Here is a 17,204-nt window from a genome sequence, read left to right as displayed (position 1 = left end):
AGAAAAAACTGGAGGACATCAGAATTGATTTTTTTTTTTTACATCCAAGTAGAGAGTGTCCCTTTAAGAATTCATGGCATGGCACAGACCAGGGCTTGCTTCGTTTGGCATTGACTACACTAATGTTTTCTTCTGCCAAGAGGTTCAGTGACTGAAAGTGCAGCTTTTTCTTCCTCACAGCTGTTTGCTTGCACATTATCAGGTATTTTCCCTCCAGCTTTTGCTCTTGCCTCGCTCACGGGATGTAAATGATGCAGGAATTTCGGCTGCTCTGCTTCAGTTTAGCAGAATGATAATCTTAGGCAAACGCTTGCAATCTGTCTCTCATTAAAAGAATTTTTTGCACTTCTGGTTAACACAGGGAATTTTTTGAATTGCTCTTTAAAAGAAGATTTCACATCCACTTTTGCCTGGAGGGAAACCCGTGCTGCCACAAATATATCTGCTGGAAAAAGGAGAATGCTCCTGTTGAGTGATACGCACCAAGACAGCAGGAAGCTCTGACTTCAAGTCCCAAATTTTACCTACTTGCTGCAAACCTAATTGGACTAATCTATATGTAAAACAATGTTTCTCCCATTAAAAAGAGAGCCCTTTTTTAGCTGGTCTATACAAAAACGTGTGAAAATTCCATTGTAGAATGAAAGTAGATTTCACAACTAATTGCATGACACCTCTCTTGCAAAGCACAATTCTGTTATTTTTAGCCATCAAATGTAACACTAACGAAAGTATCTAACACTCGCTGCCATAAATAAAAAAAAAAAAAAGTAAGTACAAAATGGGAATGGAGAAGAATGGTATTTCTAAAATACCTATGATATGTTAAACGTTTAAATACAGTGGATTTGTGTCCCTAGAAAAAGATTATACTACATTCCTATACAAAAAACATATCAAAAATATTAGTATTATATGGAATATATATGTATAAAACAATTATTTTAATTATATATAACATATACATGCACATATTATAGACCTATCTAGAGAGGGAGAGACTTATACATGCCCATGATGTGGAGAAAGCGTATTGCAAGTAAAATGGGATTTAAACTCTGTCCAATATTAAACAGTCACTTTTTCTGAGTTGGTAAGAGTAGCAGAAATGTCTTCACTGAAAAAAAAAAAAATCCTCAGTTCTTAAAAAAAATCTTAGAACAGAAACAAAAAAGAGAGGGAGAACTACATTTGCTAAAAATGGGGAATATAGAAGTGTAAGTCATCGTCACTGTTATGCTTCTGTTCAAATGCAGGAAATGGATGAGCTAGAGTTCTCAGCTGAACTGCTTGCTGAATTTGGCCCCAAATAAGTATCTAAAGATTCTTCTGAAGAAAAACAAACAACTATTTTATAATAACTTTTGAAAATCTAGTCCTTATTTTAAAAATAGCCATTTTTACCTGTTTCAGGGTAGTCGAAATGCAATTGATGAAAATGAAAATGTTGGATCTCCAGTTTGGAAAATCCCTTGTCCAAGGAACTCAATCACTGACTTATTCCTGTTCTTTCCTTATTAAATCAGGATGCTTTTTGAGCCAACAATTTAAATTGGGAATCCTGATGCGTTTAATTGCTCTACAAACCCTGCAAACTAGGCCTCCAGCTTCAGATTCCTCTGCCCTCAAAAATGAGAAATTATTGCTTTCTATTCACTTGTTTATTGTTAAGACATACAAGAATAAAGGGGATTTTTCACAATATCTTGGACAAAGAGGAAACATAATTCAGGAATTTTTTTCAGGTTTTTTTTTTCACAAAATATTCCTTTATAAACGATATCTCATCTGTAATTCATTGTGCACCAAAAAAAAAACCCCAAACCCTCAAGACCTCTGTTCTATTTCACAAAACTCTACTTCTATTATTTCTTCATTTTTAATTTAAGGTTTCCCCTCTACTGAGATTTGATTTCCTACTCAAATGCCATTGACAGTTCTTTCAAATTTATTATTAAATTATATCAAACTCAGACCACAAGTGAAATAATGACAAATCCTGATTGAAGTCCCCTTATGACAGAGATATCAGAGAAGAGTTAGGAGCATTTGTGCTCAAAGAGGCAAGGAAGATCACATCTTAGTGTGTACCTGGGAAAAAATTTAGCCAACCACAGTGTAAAGAGTTGGTGTGGATGTTGTCTCATTAAAGGAGGGTGACTGACCACCAACACCTTCAAAATATTACTCTTTGTACAGCTGCAATGGCCTGGGGCCCTGGGTGTGAGCTGATGCTCTGCTGTGCTGTTAAAGGTGAGCGAGGGACAGCTCAGGGCTGTCACCAGGAGTCACCAGACAAAGTACGTGCAGCGGCCCGAGCGCTAACAATGAATCACATCCCGCTTTAGAAACAGAGCTGGACAAACACCCTGACCTAGGAGAAAAGTCACGGCTCAGACAGGTCAGAAATAATACAACTGTGAAGGTGGAATAAAGGAGAAAAGGAAGCAGAAATGGTGGGGGGGTGAAGAAGACCAAAAATTAAATGCTTAATTTTCAGGAAAAAAATGAAAAAAAAATATTATACGCTTCATTAGATGGCCATAATAATAAGATTTTTCTTCCCATTTGTCTGTACATGTACATGTGCAATCATTGTAAATGGTACAGCAAATAGCAGCTATCTGAGATGTAATTCTTTATATTTTAATTAATGACTGTCAAGCATCCTCATGAACACTCAGTAGTTCTTTGAATATTCACAAATAAAATGATTGAGAGTCAGTTCACAAACACATATTCAACTGCAAATAATTGCAACAAAAAAATTGCAATAAAAAAACATTTCTACTATTCATAATTTTTCATTTAAGTTTGGGGGCCCTAGCCAGAATGGCATTTTAAAAAACTGTTGTTGCTGTGCAGAAAAGCTGGTCCCTCTTCCTTCCAGCCATGTCCCCAGGAAAATCACACACATAAACAATACAAGTACAATTTTTGAGTAGAGGAGGAAGACTAAATTATCTGAAGTACTTGATTATTATAAATTGAGTTCAATTATTACAAACCTTAACAATCAGAAATGTGCTACACATAATTTAATTAGCAATTAGAAATTGCCTCTAGGTATACCTATAGAATAAATAAGTACAGTCACTGCAGTTATCTCTAACACAGTCTCTCTGATACATCAAAGACTTCTGTATACTGATAATTTAAATATTAATACTCTAAAGCATTGAAATATTATGATGTTTATGTTCAGTGAAAATACATTCAGCCATAAATAATATTAAAATATATATAATATATAATATTATATATATTATATATTATATATTATATATTATATATTATATATTATATATTATATATTATATATTATATATTATATATTATATATTATATATTATATATTATATATTATATATTATATATTATATAATACATAATATAAAAATAATATTCAGCCAATGCAACTGCAAAATAGAATAGACTGAACTCCATGTGTAATATCTATTGATTATAAAAGGGCCAAAGACCTGCACCAAGTAGCAAAAGTTGCAAACAGGATTTTAAATATTGTTCTAAAAATCCTGTGGAACTGACTATAAGAGAAAATATTTTCTCTAGAAGTGTATTTTTAATTTTTACTGAAATTCCTAACTTTTTTGCATATAAACCATGGAGAACAAAGACCATGGGAAGAAACCCTGCTCTTTTCCATGAAAGCTTCTTCTTAACTGACAGGTCCTCCCTTTCCTCTCTCTTACATATCTAAACTACACCAAATTATTACAGTTACTCATATAATGTCCTAAGTTGTCTTCGGAAACCGTTTCGAATAGTGTATTTCATGTATAGGAACCATACTATTCATTATTCCAGAAAAAAATAAAAACAACACAGGAAGGTACCCAGATGCAGGGAAAAAATCTGAAAATAGTTTCTAATTTCTTCTCATGCTGAGAGCAGCTGGTGGGTAGGAAATGAAGCCCTGAACTGCTCCCTTTCCCACCTCATTCTCCTCTTCCTTCCCAACAGTGATCCCTCTCTCTGGTTTTCTATCAGTTTTCTGGTTTTCTACTCCTTTGCCACTGTTAACTCATCTTTTCCTGATTTCACCATCATTTCATTCCCAGGAGGACCATGTACACCTGTGGCTCGACATCAACACAGTGGTGACTCGGTTTGTTCCCTGGAATATTGCATCCCTTGTCCCAGCCAACTGAGCCCCTGAGAAGGGTTCAGGACACCCAGTCCTCATCCAGCTAAGCTACAGCACAATTATTATTGATTTGCTATTTTTCTATCATTTCTCAGCCCAAGGACAAGCCAGCACCTACAGAAGCCTATGGATATTCCAGTCCTGCAGGTGTCTGAGAGCACAACCAGGAGCAGGGCGTCTGACACTGCAACAGAACAGAGGCTAAAACTGCCCCAGAAATTTTCCATTCCCCTTTGGGGCTGAACTGCTTTTCTGTGGAAAGCTGTAAACATACTGGATTGGTTTCTTATGTTCCCTGTGTGTACTCAATCCAACCTCTTTTCATTTTTTTCTTAATCAATTATTCCAGCATTGCCCTGGATAAATGATGTTCAGCACCTTAGTGTAACTTGAGCAAACAGTCTTGAAACTCTCTTAATAACCAGCCAATTCACAATCCAATCTTTCATTCTGAGAAGCAGACTGAGGTGGCTTTTTTTATTCCTGAAGCCACATTATACTGCTATGTTTTCACAAAAGCGATTAATTATTGTCCATTTCTGTAACGGCACGCTGCTAGGCACTTCCACAGCTGCCCTCCCTTTTCCCAGCTCAGGCACAATTTCCTGAGCTATGGAGTAAACAGAATTACACTGTACAGAATAATCCAAGGAGTCTCTAATGGGGCAGTGTGGGCTTTCTGCTGCTCCGTCAGCATTGCAGGGACCTGCGTAACGCCGCTGTGATGTTACTGTTTATGTGGCTAACACTCCTGAAGTGAAGTGAATAATGTGACTGCCTTGCCACTAGGCACATGGAGACTTTGCTAGGCTTGTTTGATGGTAAATGAAGACTTTTTTTTCATTTTCTCCAAAGAGCTTGGCACAGGAAACCCCCAAATCCTAAGATAATAAATCTTCTATTTATCTTTAAAATTCCAGAGCAAAATAAAAACCATTAAGCACTCACAGTCATGGGCTGAATTCTGTATTTTCATAGCTTGCTACAATCTTCTGGCACAAAAAAATTAAGCTTTATGAAGCAAAAAAATAACTTTTCAGTGTAAAAATAACTTCCTCGTTGCCTTCTATGGAGCACTTATTATTGTATTACACAATTAAATGGCAGGAGCACTTAGAAATTGCAAAGACAGGCACAATCCAGGAACCTGCATCTGATCCAACCTGATTGTTTTCACACTATCAGGCATTTGCAATAAATCTGAAGAGCAAACAAGAACTAGCTATAGCATAAAATGATCACCCAGGTATTAACCTCACTGTCATAATTATTTAACTCCTACAGGCTGACACGGTATTGAAGCAGAAGAGAAAGGAATCCCCTCAAAATTATTCCAGTCCTCCCTGTTGTGCTGAGGAGGAGCCTCCTTTCTGGCTACCACAGACCCTTTGGGGTATCTCAGAGCAGAAATCAAGGGACAGGTTAAGATCTCCATGGCGATTACGCATTCTTAACACCACTGAAAATAAGGTCACAGAAGTTGCACCCTTGAAAATCAGCACCATATAGTCCTATTTGAAGTGCAGATGCTTGGCATGTCAAAGAATCAGGCAGATGCTTGGCATGTCAAAGAATCAGTCCCTCCTTTAGCAGTGCTTCCAAACAGCCTTCATGCTAGGATACGTCAACTAAAAATTTAGTATTGCCAGTTCCAGTTCTTGCCTGGTATTTCATTACAAGTTAAGGCAGCAGCAGGGTCCAGCACTACCTGAAGGTTGAAGTTTGCTTTTAAAGAAACCAGTGAAAGTGTTTCCATTAAGTCTGAGAGAGTATAAGGTAATACTCAACAGGTTTTCCACTATTTTTTCACCTTGGTAAGCAAGGCTGCTTAAAGCACAATTAAAACTCATTTGCATTTTTTCTGTGCTAAGTGCAAAGCTGAAAAAGGGTGCTGACAGGCAGAACCGGGATAATTTCTTCATCAAAAAAAGTGATTCTTGTAGAAGTCATTAAATGTATTTACAATAACACCTATGAACATTTGATAATTGACCTTTCAATAGGATCCTCAGAGCAGGATTGAGAACAGTCCGGTGTGGTGATTAGGTGAAAAATAAAAAATCTGCTTGTGAACCTCCATCTATTCCCAAGCTTCCTTCTTCCTCACTAAACTCAGACTTACAGAACTGATCTACAGGCATTTCAGGGTAAACCAAGAAGAGCCTATTTTTAAAGCCTCCCTAACCTACACATCATATGCACCATACATTTCTAAATGTTGTAACATGTTCTCATTGGAATTATTTTCTCTGCATAGGCATACACACAAATGCTGGTATCAGAAGAAAGCAGCACTTCTGATATCCCATTTAGGAATATTACTATTACTAGTGCAGCTTCTTAAAAAGTCTATAATGCACAGTTCTTCACTCTTATTAAAAGCAAAGACACTTCAATGTCCTCAATTTTCTCCTTGGTTTTGGGGGAGGTTTCTGATCAGCGAGTTCTCTATTTCCTGAAGCTCCTACAAGCTGAAGCTCGGGTTTGTTAATTCATTGGTGATGGAAAAAATGTCAGTGTTAGCCAAGAGTGCATCCAGCCCCTGAGTGAAGTCAAAGAACTGTAAGTCATTCATAACTATTCTGTGTGCCCTGGCCCACTGATTTTAAAACAATTTTTGCTGTGGCTGCATTCATATAAATGTGCTGAATATTAATATGATTTGTGTCAGCTTTTAACCAGTTGGTTAAGTACTCTTTAGAAACACTAAATTGGTTATTTCAAAGGTGGTTTTCAATAATTCCTTCCCAAGCTCCTTTCCAAGAGCTACACATGTGGACATAGTTGGAAATGTCCTTTTAACAATACTGGAAGATTTCTTTCCCAAAAAGCAAAAGTCTTGAGAAGAATGAACAGGTGCAGTGGCAGTGAAGTGAAGCCATCAACTATGACAGGGACTAAGTTCTATCATGCAAGACTTCAGCTGAACTTCTTTTTTAATTATATATATATGTGTGTATATATATATAATATACCAAGAAAATCCAGCTTAGAAGAAACGAAAAATTCATTAAATCCTTCAGAATTTGCCAAAGAGCTTTGACTTATAGAAAAATGAAAAATGGGAAGCAGTTTTGAGTGTCCAAATGCTTGATTTGAGTATTAGATAAATAAAAATGCTTTATTCTTTATTTGCTAATTCATTCTATGATCTATTTTAAAAGTGCTTTTTAATTAATTGAAACAAGGAGGCTTGGGACCTATTTCTAAAATGGTTGCACAACTTAAAAACATTAAGTAGTTTGATGATACAAAAATAAATACTGAAAGACTGGCCAAGCCCTAAGTTTTCCTTATTCTCCATAAAATAAAAAACTTTTCAAAATCTTTTACTAATCCAAATCTAAGTGAATCCTCACCTCCTTCATTTTTTTTTTCTGCTCAGTCCCAGAATTAAAATCCTCCATTGCTGTGAATCAGTGTGTGCTGGCCTAAGCCACTCACTGGGTGAATCCTCCCCTGTAACAGCTGCGAGGCTGCATTTGCAAACACACAGCCAACAGTGGACAGCCCACTGTCACAGGGCTCTGACTCAGACAATCCTTTCAGCATCTTCACAATGCTCTCAGATCAATAGCTCAATTAGGCAAAGGGTATATGAAAATAGTATTGTAAATATTATTGTAACAAGTGCTTTTATCACTTCTGGGATTGATTTACTGATTCATTGTTTTCTGACCTTGAAGAATATGCAATTAAAAGATGCCCCCAGGACGCAAATTGCTACTAGAATTTCAGTTGGCACATATTTCTTCTCAGTTTCAAAAATTCTCAATCTGCTTTCAAAGATATCTCAATTTAATTTTACCATACCATTGTGTTATCTCTCCCTAGCACTTCTCACCAGAGCACACTACAGTTTTTAACACAGGAAATGCAGTGGGGTTGTATTTTGAGATAGCAGATGTTTCACAGGTGTAAAGGTTGCAATCATAACTTATTTTCAACAGTACTGGAAATAAGCAGCAGAAAGCAACAACTTTGGGGTTTTCTCCCCCCTGGAAAAAAAAAAAGTCTCAGCATTGCTGCACAGTACAGTCTATCTGAGGAAACTGTAGTTCAAATAAAAAGCTATAGAAGCAAAATCTTTCAATGCCCTGCTATGCAGAGCTGCTCTGGACAGGATTAGGAACTGGAGAACTGGGAGGACCCCACTTGCCTGCGTTTTCCTTACATCCAGGTGCCCACTGCTGCTCTTCCCAAAGGAGCCACACAGCTCCCATGCTGACAGACACTGCCCATATGTGTGTATACCCACCAAGCCTTTTCTGTCAGGATTTAAACAGGGGGTCCCAGCCCATTACTGCCAATTAATTGCACTATTTAAGAGGATGTCAGAAAACTAAGAGCTAGCACAAAATCCTGTAACTCCATCAATGGGCACTAGCATGATCAGCCCCACTGGGAAACTCTGTTGATCTCTGAAATGTTGTCAGGTCTAGAAAATTTAATTTTCTTTCACTGAATTTGATTTTACATCACCAGTGTAAACTACAGATCTCAATATGGACACTTGGGTTGATTTAAATCACACCTGAATTGATTTTACTAGTTTTACAAAAAGGGCAATGTAAATGCCATCTGATCCTATCTCAATATATTCAGAAATTCTTTTCAATATTTTCAGACTGGTTTTAGTGCATTATTTAAACTATTGTAATCTAGATCAGAAGGCAGGAAAAAGAAACGGAAAAAGAAACATTTTTGGTCTTTGAAGACCTAAGACTGCAAGCAAAGATTCATTCAGGGATCCAGCAGATTACAATAGGAACAGAGATCTGTGTGAGTAGAAGTGACTCAAATGGCACCAACTGTGTTGTAAAACAATGTAAGTGCTCTTTCCTGAATGCAGAGCTCTCGGAAGGCATCTTTCAACTTTTCCATCTGAAAAAAGCATCAGTTTTCCTTAAAGACAGATACGGGTAAAGCAGGACACTTCTGCCTGAGGAGAGGCTAGCTGGGCTGATATTTGATATAAGCGCTCAGTCCCAAATGGGAGGAGGGAGAAGTGATTGATGGTTCGTAAGGAATTACTTGACTTTTACTTGTAACAGAAGCTTTTTGGATTCTCCCAAAGTTCTTGCTGAAGACAAGAAACATCTTTTGAAACAGCAGCTTTCCCCTTACCAGCAGATGGAATAAACCTGTGTAAAAAATGCTGCAGTTTTAATATACATGTGAAAGAAAGAAATTGTTTGACACACTGCCCTTTTACTAATGCTCTGCTGCTCTTTAAGGTTTGCCTCTATTATTCTATTACCTGCCCTCTTAATGCAGTGTGTGTAATTCGTCTCTCTGCAGGAGGAGTTTCACAAACCCAGCAGCCCGAGTTCCCCGATTCAGTAAGACACATATTATCACAGGAACAAATCCTTGCTCTCTGTCTTCTCGGGCTCCAAGGTCAGAGTTGTATGAACTTGACTAAGACAGCCCTTTCCCAAGCCCCCACAGGGCTCAGGTCTGCTGGCTCTCATCTGGACAACTCCATCTGCCTTCTGCAATTGTCTCCTCTGGGAAAGACGAGAGCATTAGCTCTGCTGCTGGGGTATGGGGGGAACAGAGATATTAGGAGGGGCAGATTTTCGCATTTCCTTCCATCGTGTACACAAGGGAGCAATGGATCTGAGTTCCGTGTCCCGTCTCAGAGGCAAACTGATGATCCAACAGGTGGAATGAATTCATACAATCCCAGTCACACACAAATTCGTTAAAAAGACCTCTCATCAATAACGCTCAGTCCCAAGGCAAAGGCAAAGCTGACACTCTCTGTCTTACATCTCGTTGTCACAGAGCATTGCTCATCTACGAGTCTCAAGGAACATGCAGAGGACGATGTATGCCAGTGTGCTCTACCTCGGGAAAGAGATGAAAAAATATTGCTCTGCCAGCTCTTGAAATCCTAGCCCCATCCACCAAAATCTGAATCCATCCAACAAAAGCTGAAGTTAGAAACCGAATTAAGTCACTCCCTCTCCACGGGTTTAACAGGCATTGCTCAAAGTATGGACTTCATCAATATAAGCATTCAGAAGCAAAGGTATTAAAACAAACAAACATAAGAACTAAACAACTAAATAACTAAATAACTAAATAACTAAATAAATAAAGAACTAAATAACTAAATAAAAAAATAAGTAGAAGGGTAAATCTCATTTTCTCCTGCTCTTAAAATCTCTTTACCTCTCCGGAGGGTGAGGTAAAGACCCGCACCCCCGCCGGCGGAGAGGGTTTGCCCGTGGGCAAGGAGGAGCAGGAACCCCTCGGCGGAGCGGGGTTGGGATGGACATCGATGTAACCTCTCGGGAGACACAGGAGAACAACACTCCGGGCTAAAAGAGCTGAAGGTTTTGCTCTTGTCAGCCACTGAAGGCTTTGTCAAACTCCCGGATCTCAATCTTACGGACAAACATAAGTAATAGATGCATTGAGAGTCTTAAAATGTGCGCCGTGTTTTTTCTCTCTTTGCAGGGGCTCGCAATAGTTCGCCAGATTAGATTCAGGTAAACGCATGGAACGAATAATTAAACTCTCAAAAATGTCTTGTTTTCTTTTATTTAATTTGTTGTTTGGGGGTTGGTTGTTTTCGGGTGGTTTTGGGGTTTTTTTAACCGGTAGGTGCACTTTTAATATATGCAACCAAAAATACCGATGGGATGGACGTGTGATACAAAGACTGCACCGGCAGTAAAATTCGTTTACAAGATCGCTTGTGCGTTTCTTCGCGAAGGAAAGGACGGACCCAAAGCCGAAAAAGTCTATTTATCCGCCGCACCGTTTTGTTCTGCCTGTGAAGCGCCTGTGCTCGTCTCGCCGTGAAGAGACCCTGACCGCCTGAAAAAAGGCAAACGCGTCCACGGAGACACGTTCCACCCACTCGCTCCAAAAAATCAAAAAAAGTCTTAAACTCTCGACGGGGAAAGGAAGGAGCTCGGCTCTGCCTCGGTCTGTCCCAGCGCCCTCGGGGTGGCGAAGGGACGGGCCGACGAACGCCACCGCCGTCGGGGACGGTAAACAATATATACATCAGGGGAGGCAACGCCTGGGGCCCCCGTGACCTTTCCGCTGCTCAGGTTAAATCTATAAATACCCAGAAGACATCCGAGCCCATTGTTTTGCTGCCCTCTGAAACCGAACCTGCCAAGGGGACGGAGGGGCGTCCCACCACCCTCCTCCTCCTCCTCCTCCTCCTCCTTCGGCCTGTCGGCGGCGAGAACTGAGTGCCGGGGAGGATGCGGGGGCAGCAGGGGAGGCTCCCCGGAGCCCCTGGGCCAGCTCTGCCTCCCCCGGCCCGGCCGCGGCCCCACTCCCGAGTGCACGGGGTGGTGGGGAGAGAAGGTGAGAGCCGCTGTAATCCCGAATTCCTTTTCACAACTTAGTGGTTGAACCCGCACATGATTAAAATCCACATTTATCCCCCTTTTAAATGAGTCTCGTAAAAAAAGCACATTAACTCTGGCGACAAAATTCGTGGCTGAGACATAAATAAGTCGGATGCTCGGGAGATGTTTTTTACAAACCTGGGGGATTTATCCGCTTGCTTTTCTCGCCTTTGCCCACGCCACAGCCCGACCCGGCACCTCCCAGCCTGCTACCTCTCTTCTCCCAGGAAGATGCGGCCCCGGAGGGAGGGGAGGTCTCGCCAATATCGTCACCGAAGAGTTTGGGCACGGCTGTAAGATGGCACGTAAGGGGTCAGGGATTCCGCCAAACGGGGAAAAAAACGAGCAGCGCTGCCTCCCAGGCGCTCCCGAAGGCTGCAGTTTGTACGCGTTCCGCACAGATCCGCAGCGATGCGGGAAGTGAAGCGGGGCAGCCCCGCCGCCTCCTGCCCTCAGCCCTGCCGGAGGATGTGTCCCGCTCTTGGGAGAGAAACCCTCACACCCGCCTGCACGCAAAAGACCTGGGAAACGCAGAGAGAAGCCTTACTCTATCCGCGGCCGCCTTTAGCTCCCCGCACTGAATGGTTTTCAGACCCTCCCGCGCTGAAATGGAGGCAATTTAGGCGAAATGATCGATAAATGGGACTAGACCGATGTAGGTTATCCCACGAAAACCAAGACCTAATTTCCCCGAGCGAACTCTACGACTTGCGGCCTCTCCACAAGCACCCCCGTACCAGCAAGACCGCCAGCAGAAGGAACAGCCCGTCACTACTCGGGGGCAGCGGCTTTGAGTGTTGAACCTTTGGGACGCTATAAAAATTCCTTTTTCTAATTCCTTTTTTTTTCTTTTTTTTTTCTTTTTTTTTTCTTTTTTTTTTTTGTTATATCACTGGAGATTTGGCAAGTTTAAAATACGTTAGGTGTAAAGTTTGTTCTTAATTAGGTCTTGTAAAGATGGAATTTGGTGGTCATTATGGAGCCGCTAATCAATTTTCACCCAGCAGCAAAAGTACACCGCGGAGAAATTAGGTTTAATGAAGTGACTGTGCAAATTACAGTCGCGGACTTTATTTAAAGTCTATCAACCTCCTAAAAATGATTTCTCAAACTGTTCTTGATTTCCTTTGCTTTATGAAAAACATCACGTTTGCTTTCTGAGGTTTCAGGCACTAACAGACATTCCCTCTCTCCAATCTGGCGCACGGAGAGTTTTCCAATTTCACAATTCGAATTCACGGAGAAATAGGCAAATTAAACTTTTAGACCGCAGAAAAATATATCCCATTGCGACTAAAAACTTATGAGAAACGGTTCTAAAATAAAAGAAAAAATGTTAAGGAAAAAAATAGAAGACTGATGCACAGATACACTGTGTTATTAGAAAGCAGATTTTTGTCTCTGGTCGCTTATTTATTCTTTTGAACGGGGAAGCCTCTGAAACCGTAGGCTATTTTTTGACTGGTTGACCGGTGCTGTTCCCTCTCTTTTATGCTCGTCCCTCGGCTGAGAGAGACGACCCTGGCAGCAGAATTTACCTATTTCTCCCTAGGATCCGCACCGGAAAAGGCTGCCGCTGTTGAAAGCAAATTAAAGTGCGGTTCCTTGAGGGCGTAGAGGGGCGAGATCTTCATGGTCTTTAACTCCCTTCAAAACACTTTAAATATACATTTTTACAATAAATATTTTTTGATACTTCGATCTAAAATTCTCTCTTTTTTCCCTCCTCTTTTTGTTTTTGTTTTGTTTTGTTGATTTGGGTTTTTTAATCTGAATTTTGGGCAGTTTATGCTAATTGATAGCTCAGGGAACGTCACGCAAAATAAATAAAATAAATTTTAAAAAGTGTTTGCTGTCCCAATGCAGCAAAATGGACCTGGCAGGAGTGAAGGACATTTCTGCCCTTTTTCTTAGGGTCTGCGCAAAGAAATAGTTTGACCTTTTTGCTCAATCTGAGCATTAAAAGCAAAGAGAAATCACCTAAAATTCGCCTTCTGCCCAGGCTATAACTGTGAGAGCGGGGCCGCTCCCTCCGTCCCCGGTAAAGGCCCTGGGGAGCGGGCGAGGGGACGGCGAGAAGGACACGGGGACAGCTCGGGGAGCGAGGCCCAGCGCGTTTTCAGCCCCGGGATGGTCGCGGATCCGCGGCTGCTTTTGCGGAAGGTCGTTTTAGGCCGGAGAGAATCGGCCTGGGGAGGGGAGGGACAAGAAGAGACCGAGGGTTTGCCTTGAGCCAAATGATAGCTGCGAGCTACTGGATCCCTTTTAAATAAAAATAAACAAACGAGAGTTTAAAATTAAAAGTGCAGACACCAGGAGGGGAGTGGTGTGCTCCCTCTCCCCTAACCCCGTCCCACCGGCCCTGGGGCCGCGGGCCCGTCGCTGCTCCACTGGCTGCGGCTCCCGGGAGGATCCAGGCTCGGCGGCGGGGCTGCACTCCTCGCAGTGCCCCTCACCCGCTGAGGTTGTTTTCCCTGCCGGGAGGGTTTTCCCTCCGGAGAGGGCAGGTTCCCCCTCCGCGTCCCCCCGCGGCCGGTGCGCTCCGTACCGGGAGCGGAGCGAGGCCGCGCCGGCCGGAACCCAGCGGGTCCGGTCCCGGCAGAAGGATCCCGAGCTGCGGAGGTGTACAGCGGGTCCCCATCGCTCCGGGGCCCCGGGGCAGCGCTGATCCTGGACGCCCATATCCTCCTCCTACACCGAAAGCTCCGCTTAGGGCGGCAGTGTGTCCGCGGGGAGGACACGGGGGGTGGCCGGTGACTCGGAAAAGACGAGAGGCGTGCATCCCGCACCCCACTCCTTTGCCCTCGACCCAGCCGGCAACTCCACGATCGGGGCTCGGGAAACTCTGGGGCAAAACGAAACGCGTGTCCCGAGACAGCCGGGAAGGACTATCGCGATCGACAAGGACGAAGGGAGTGGAAGGAGAGAGGGATAAAAAGGAAGCAGAGGGGACACGCCGCCCCTCGCGGGAGATCATGGAGCTATGTGGGGGGGTGGAAAGAGACACAGCGAGTAAGAGAAAGTCCCCGTAAACTGCAAGGAAAAAAAAAAAAAAAAAAAAAAAGAGAGAGAGGAAAAAAACCCCAACAGCATAAAAAAGAAATCTCCCCAAAATTCCCGCTTCTTTTTTCCTGTGCTCCCAGTCTTGGATGTTTTCCGGGACGCGCTGCCCCGCGGGCAGCTCCCGGCAGGACTCTGGGCGAGAGGCTGGGAGGGAGCGGGGCAGGAGGGGGGTCCCGAAAAGAAAGGAGTCGCACTAACCGGGGTTGAGGTCCAGGCACTGAGTCGGGTCTTCATTGTCCCCCAGCTGGCCGTTGGGGCTGAGGCTTTCCATGGACAAATCCAGCCCCTTGTCCTCCCAGTCTCGCAGTTTCCTCTTTTTATTTGTCCCGATCAAGGCTTCTACCGAGAAAGCGTGCGCTCGGGAGCTGAGGGCCACCGCCGATCTTCGCCTCTCACTCATCTTATCCCCCAGCCCAGACCCTTGGGCAGAGGAGCGACCAGTGGCTGCGAGCACACAGCTCGGGGACCAGAGGCAGAGCCTCTTGCCTCTTTCTCCCCCCCCCACCCCTCCCCAGCTGCACCCCCAGAAGAACCAGCCCTCAGTCTCCTGAAGGCACTACATGAGGCTGCAGATACTCCGCAGGCAGAGCCAGGAGGGTGTGCTCAGCCCAGGTCCCAGCACTTGCTCAGAGGGGCTGCACGCTGGATTTCTTTTTTTTTTTTTTTTTTTTTCTTCTCCCCTTTCCTTCTGTCTCTCTCTGATTGATCCAAACTTCTGGGATTTTTTTTTTTTTCTCCAAGAGTTAGGCAGGCTGCGTGCGCCTGTCAAGAAAAAAAAAAAAAAAAAAAAAAAAAAGAAGGAAAAAAAAAAATGTCCCCGGCCAATAGGAGGGAGAGCTCGGGAGAGACCCAAAAGCTGCGACCCAATAGGGAGGGGAGGGAGACTCGGGCTTGAGGGAGAGGAATTTTGGCCATCTGAGTCCTGGAGCACCGGCAGGCAGAATTAACTGTTTGAAGAACCAGGAGCCAGTAGGAAACCCATAATTCTAAACACAGAGAGGTAACAACTCCCGCGCTTCTCTCCGCCGCACCCAACTTTCCCAAACGCTGCTGCTGGCTAATCCCCACGCAAAGTACCCGAGAGGTGCTTTACCACCCAGCGGCGCCGGATGACGGGGCGTTTTTAAAACTTCATTTATGCCATATATTACTTGCCCTTGCCGGTGGAATCGGTGTTTGGCAGAAGCAGAAGCAACGTCTCGAGGGGGTTGAAATTTCACTTCAAAACGAAGCGCGTCCGTGGAGCGGTGGGGCTGAGCGAGCGACGTGGGCTGGCTGGGAGACCTAAATACCCCCGGGCATGGGGAGCGCCTTCTCTTTGGGAAGGGCTTCTTATCTAAATAAAAACATTTTTTTCCCCTGTCCCGCTTCTTTTTGTCACTCTAGCTACAGCGAAACCAAAGCCGCTAGGTACATATCCCGGCTGGTTGCCTGGATAATATTCAGCATTTTATTTCTGCTCTCTTGTTCACTCTGCCCTGACATCCTCCCGGCTGAGGCGGGTCCGCAGCTGCTCCCACGCCCCTCGGTCACGCGTGGCGCGGGGGGGCTCGCTGTGAAAAGCAGCAAGGACTGCTTTGGAGAAGGTGACAGAAGCGTGTGTTTTCATCAGCTGGTGGGACCCCGGAAAAAGAGGTGAAGTCAAGTGAAACACTGTACACGGAAAATACAGAGGGGAAAGCCGTGAGGGGGGGTTAAATCGATGCAAGTTCAAAATAAAATATAAATAACTATGAAGTGCGAGGGGGGATTAGCGTGGACCGAGCAGAAGTGGAAAAGCAGGCAAGGAGACACACAAATTTTCAGGAAGGGATTACTTTTTGGCCACTGTTTCTCATCTGCTCCCCGAACATGCAGAGCTGCTTAGGGCAGGTTTTTCATAGACGATTTCTTTTTTTTTCTGTGGGGCTGGAAACAAGTGAAAGGGGCACGTGTGGGAGTGTAGGGGGAAAAGACACTTCCTTTTGCTCCCAGAGTGAATCCATGGTGCCCACGTCAGTGTGGTACGGCGGAGCCCTCAGCCGCCTCTCCCCGGCCTAAAGCGCCGACTGACAACAGCCCGGCGGGGTTCACACGCACGGAAACGGATTTCAGACGAAAAACGGGAAAGAAGCCACTTCTTCGGCAAATCCCGGAATAGCTAAATCCTGTTATCTAGGTGGAGGAGCAGGTTTTGTACGTCTCCATCACCCGCCCTACACCCCTTATCCCCCCTCCCTGTCGCGCCTTTCCCCTCCCCTCCCGTACACCTCCTTGGCAGGTCCCTCTCCGCGGGCTCAGCCACGGGCATAGCGGCGCTGCCGTGATGTGGGGATGTCGTGTATTCCCCATCCTGGCACCGCCGGCTCCGCGGGGAGCCGTGCCGGGCAGGAGATGCCGCAAGAAGGGAGCGACCGAGGCAAGGGCTTGGAGAAAGCCGAGAGAGGGAGCGGGGACTCGGAGGAGGGCACATGTGTTTCCAGCGGGTCCCCCGGCTGTGTGTCTTTTCCCAGGCGAAGGAATGTCTCAAAAAAAAAAAAAAAACAAAACCCCAAACCCCAAAAAACAACAACAAAAAAAGCCCACAAAAAAACCAACCAGACAAACAAACAAAA

General features: G+C 43.8%; 1 protein-coding gene across 1 annotated transcript in view; it reads right to left on the bottom strand.

Annotated features, from left to right (window-relative positions):
* TBX15 (T-box transcription factor 15) overlaps positions 1 to 15,310 on the bottom strand; it is a 90,679-nt gene extending 75,369 nt beyond the window's left edge. Inside the window, exon 1 of the mRNA XM_058849973.1 lies at positions 14,809 to 15,310. Within this exon, the coding sequence (XP_058705956.1) occupies positions 14,809 to 15,010 (202 nt within the window). The 5' untranslated portion in view covers positions 15,011 to 15,310. The remainder of the gene's footprint in view (positions 1 to 14,808) is intronic.
* Positions 15,311 to 17,204: the final 1,894 nt, after the last annotated feature.

The sequence above is a fragment of the Poecile atricapillus genome, chromosome 1 (assembly GCF_030490865.1).
Source record: "Poecile atricapillus isolate bPoeAtr1 chromosome 1, bPoeAtr1.hap1, whole genome shotgun sequence".
Lineage (NCBI taxonomy): Eukaryota > Metazoa > Chordata > Aves > Passeriformes > Paridae > Poecile > Poecile atricapillus.
The sequence above is the reverse complement of the archived record's forward strand: the minus strand, read 5'-3'. Positions and strand labels throughout refer to the sequence as shown.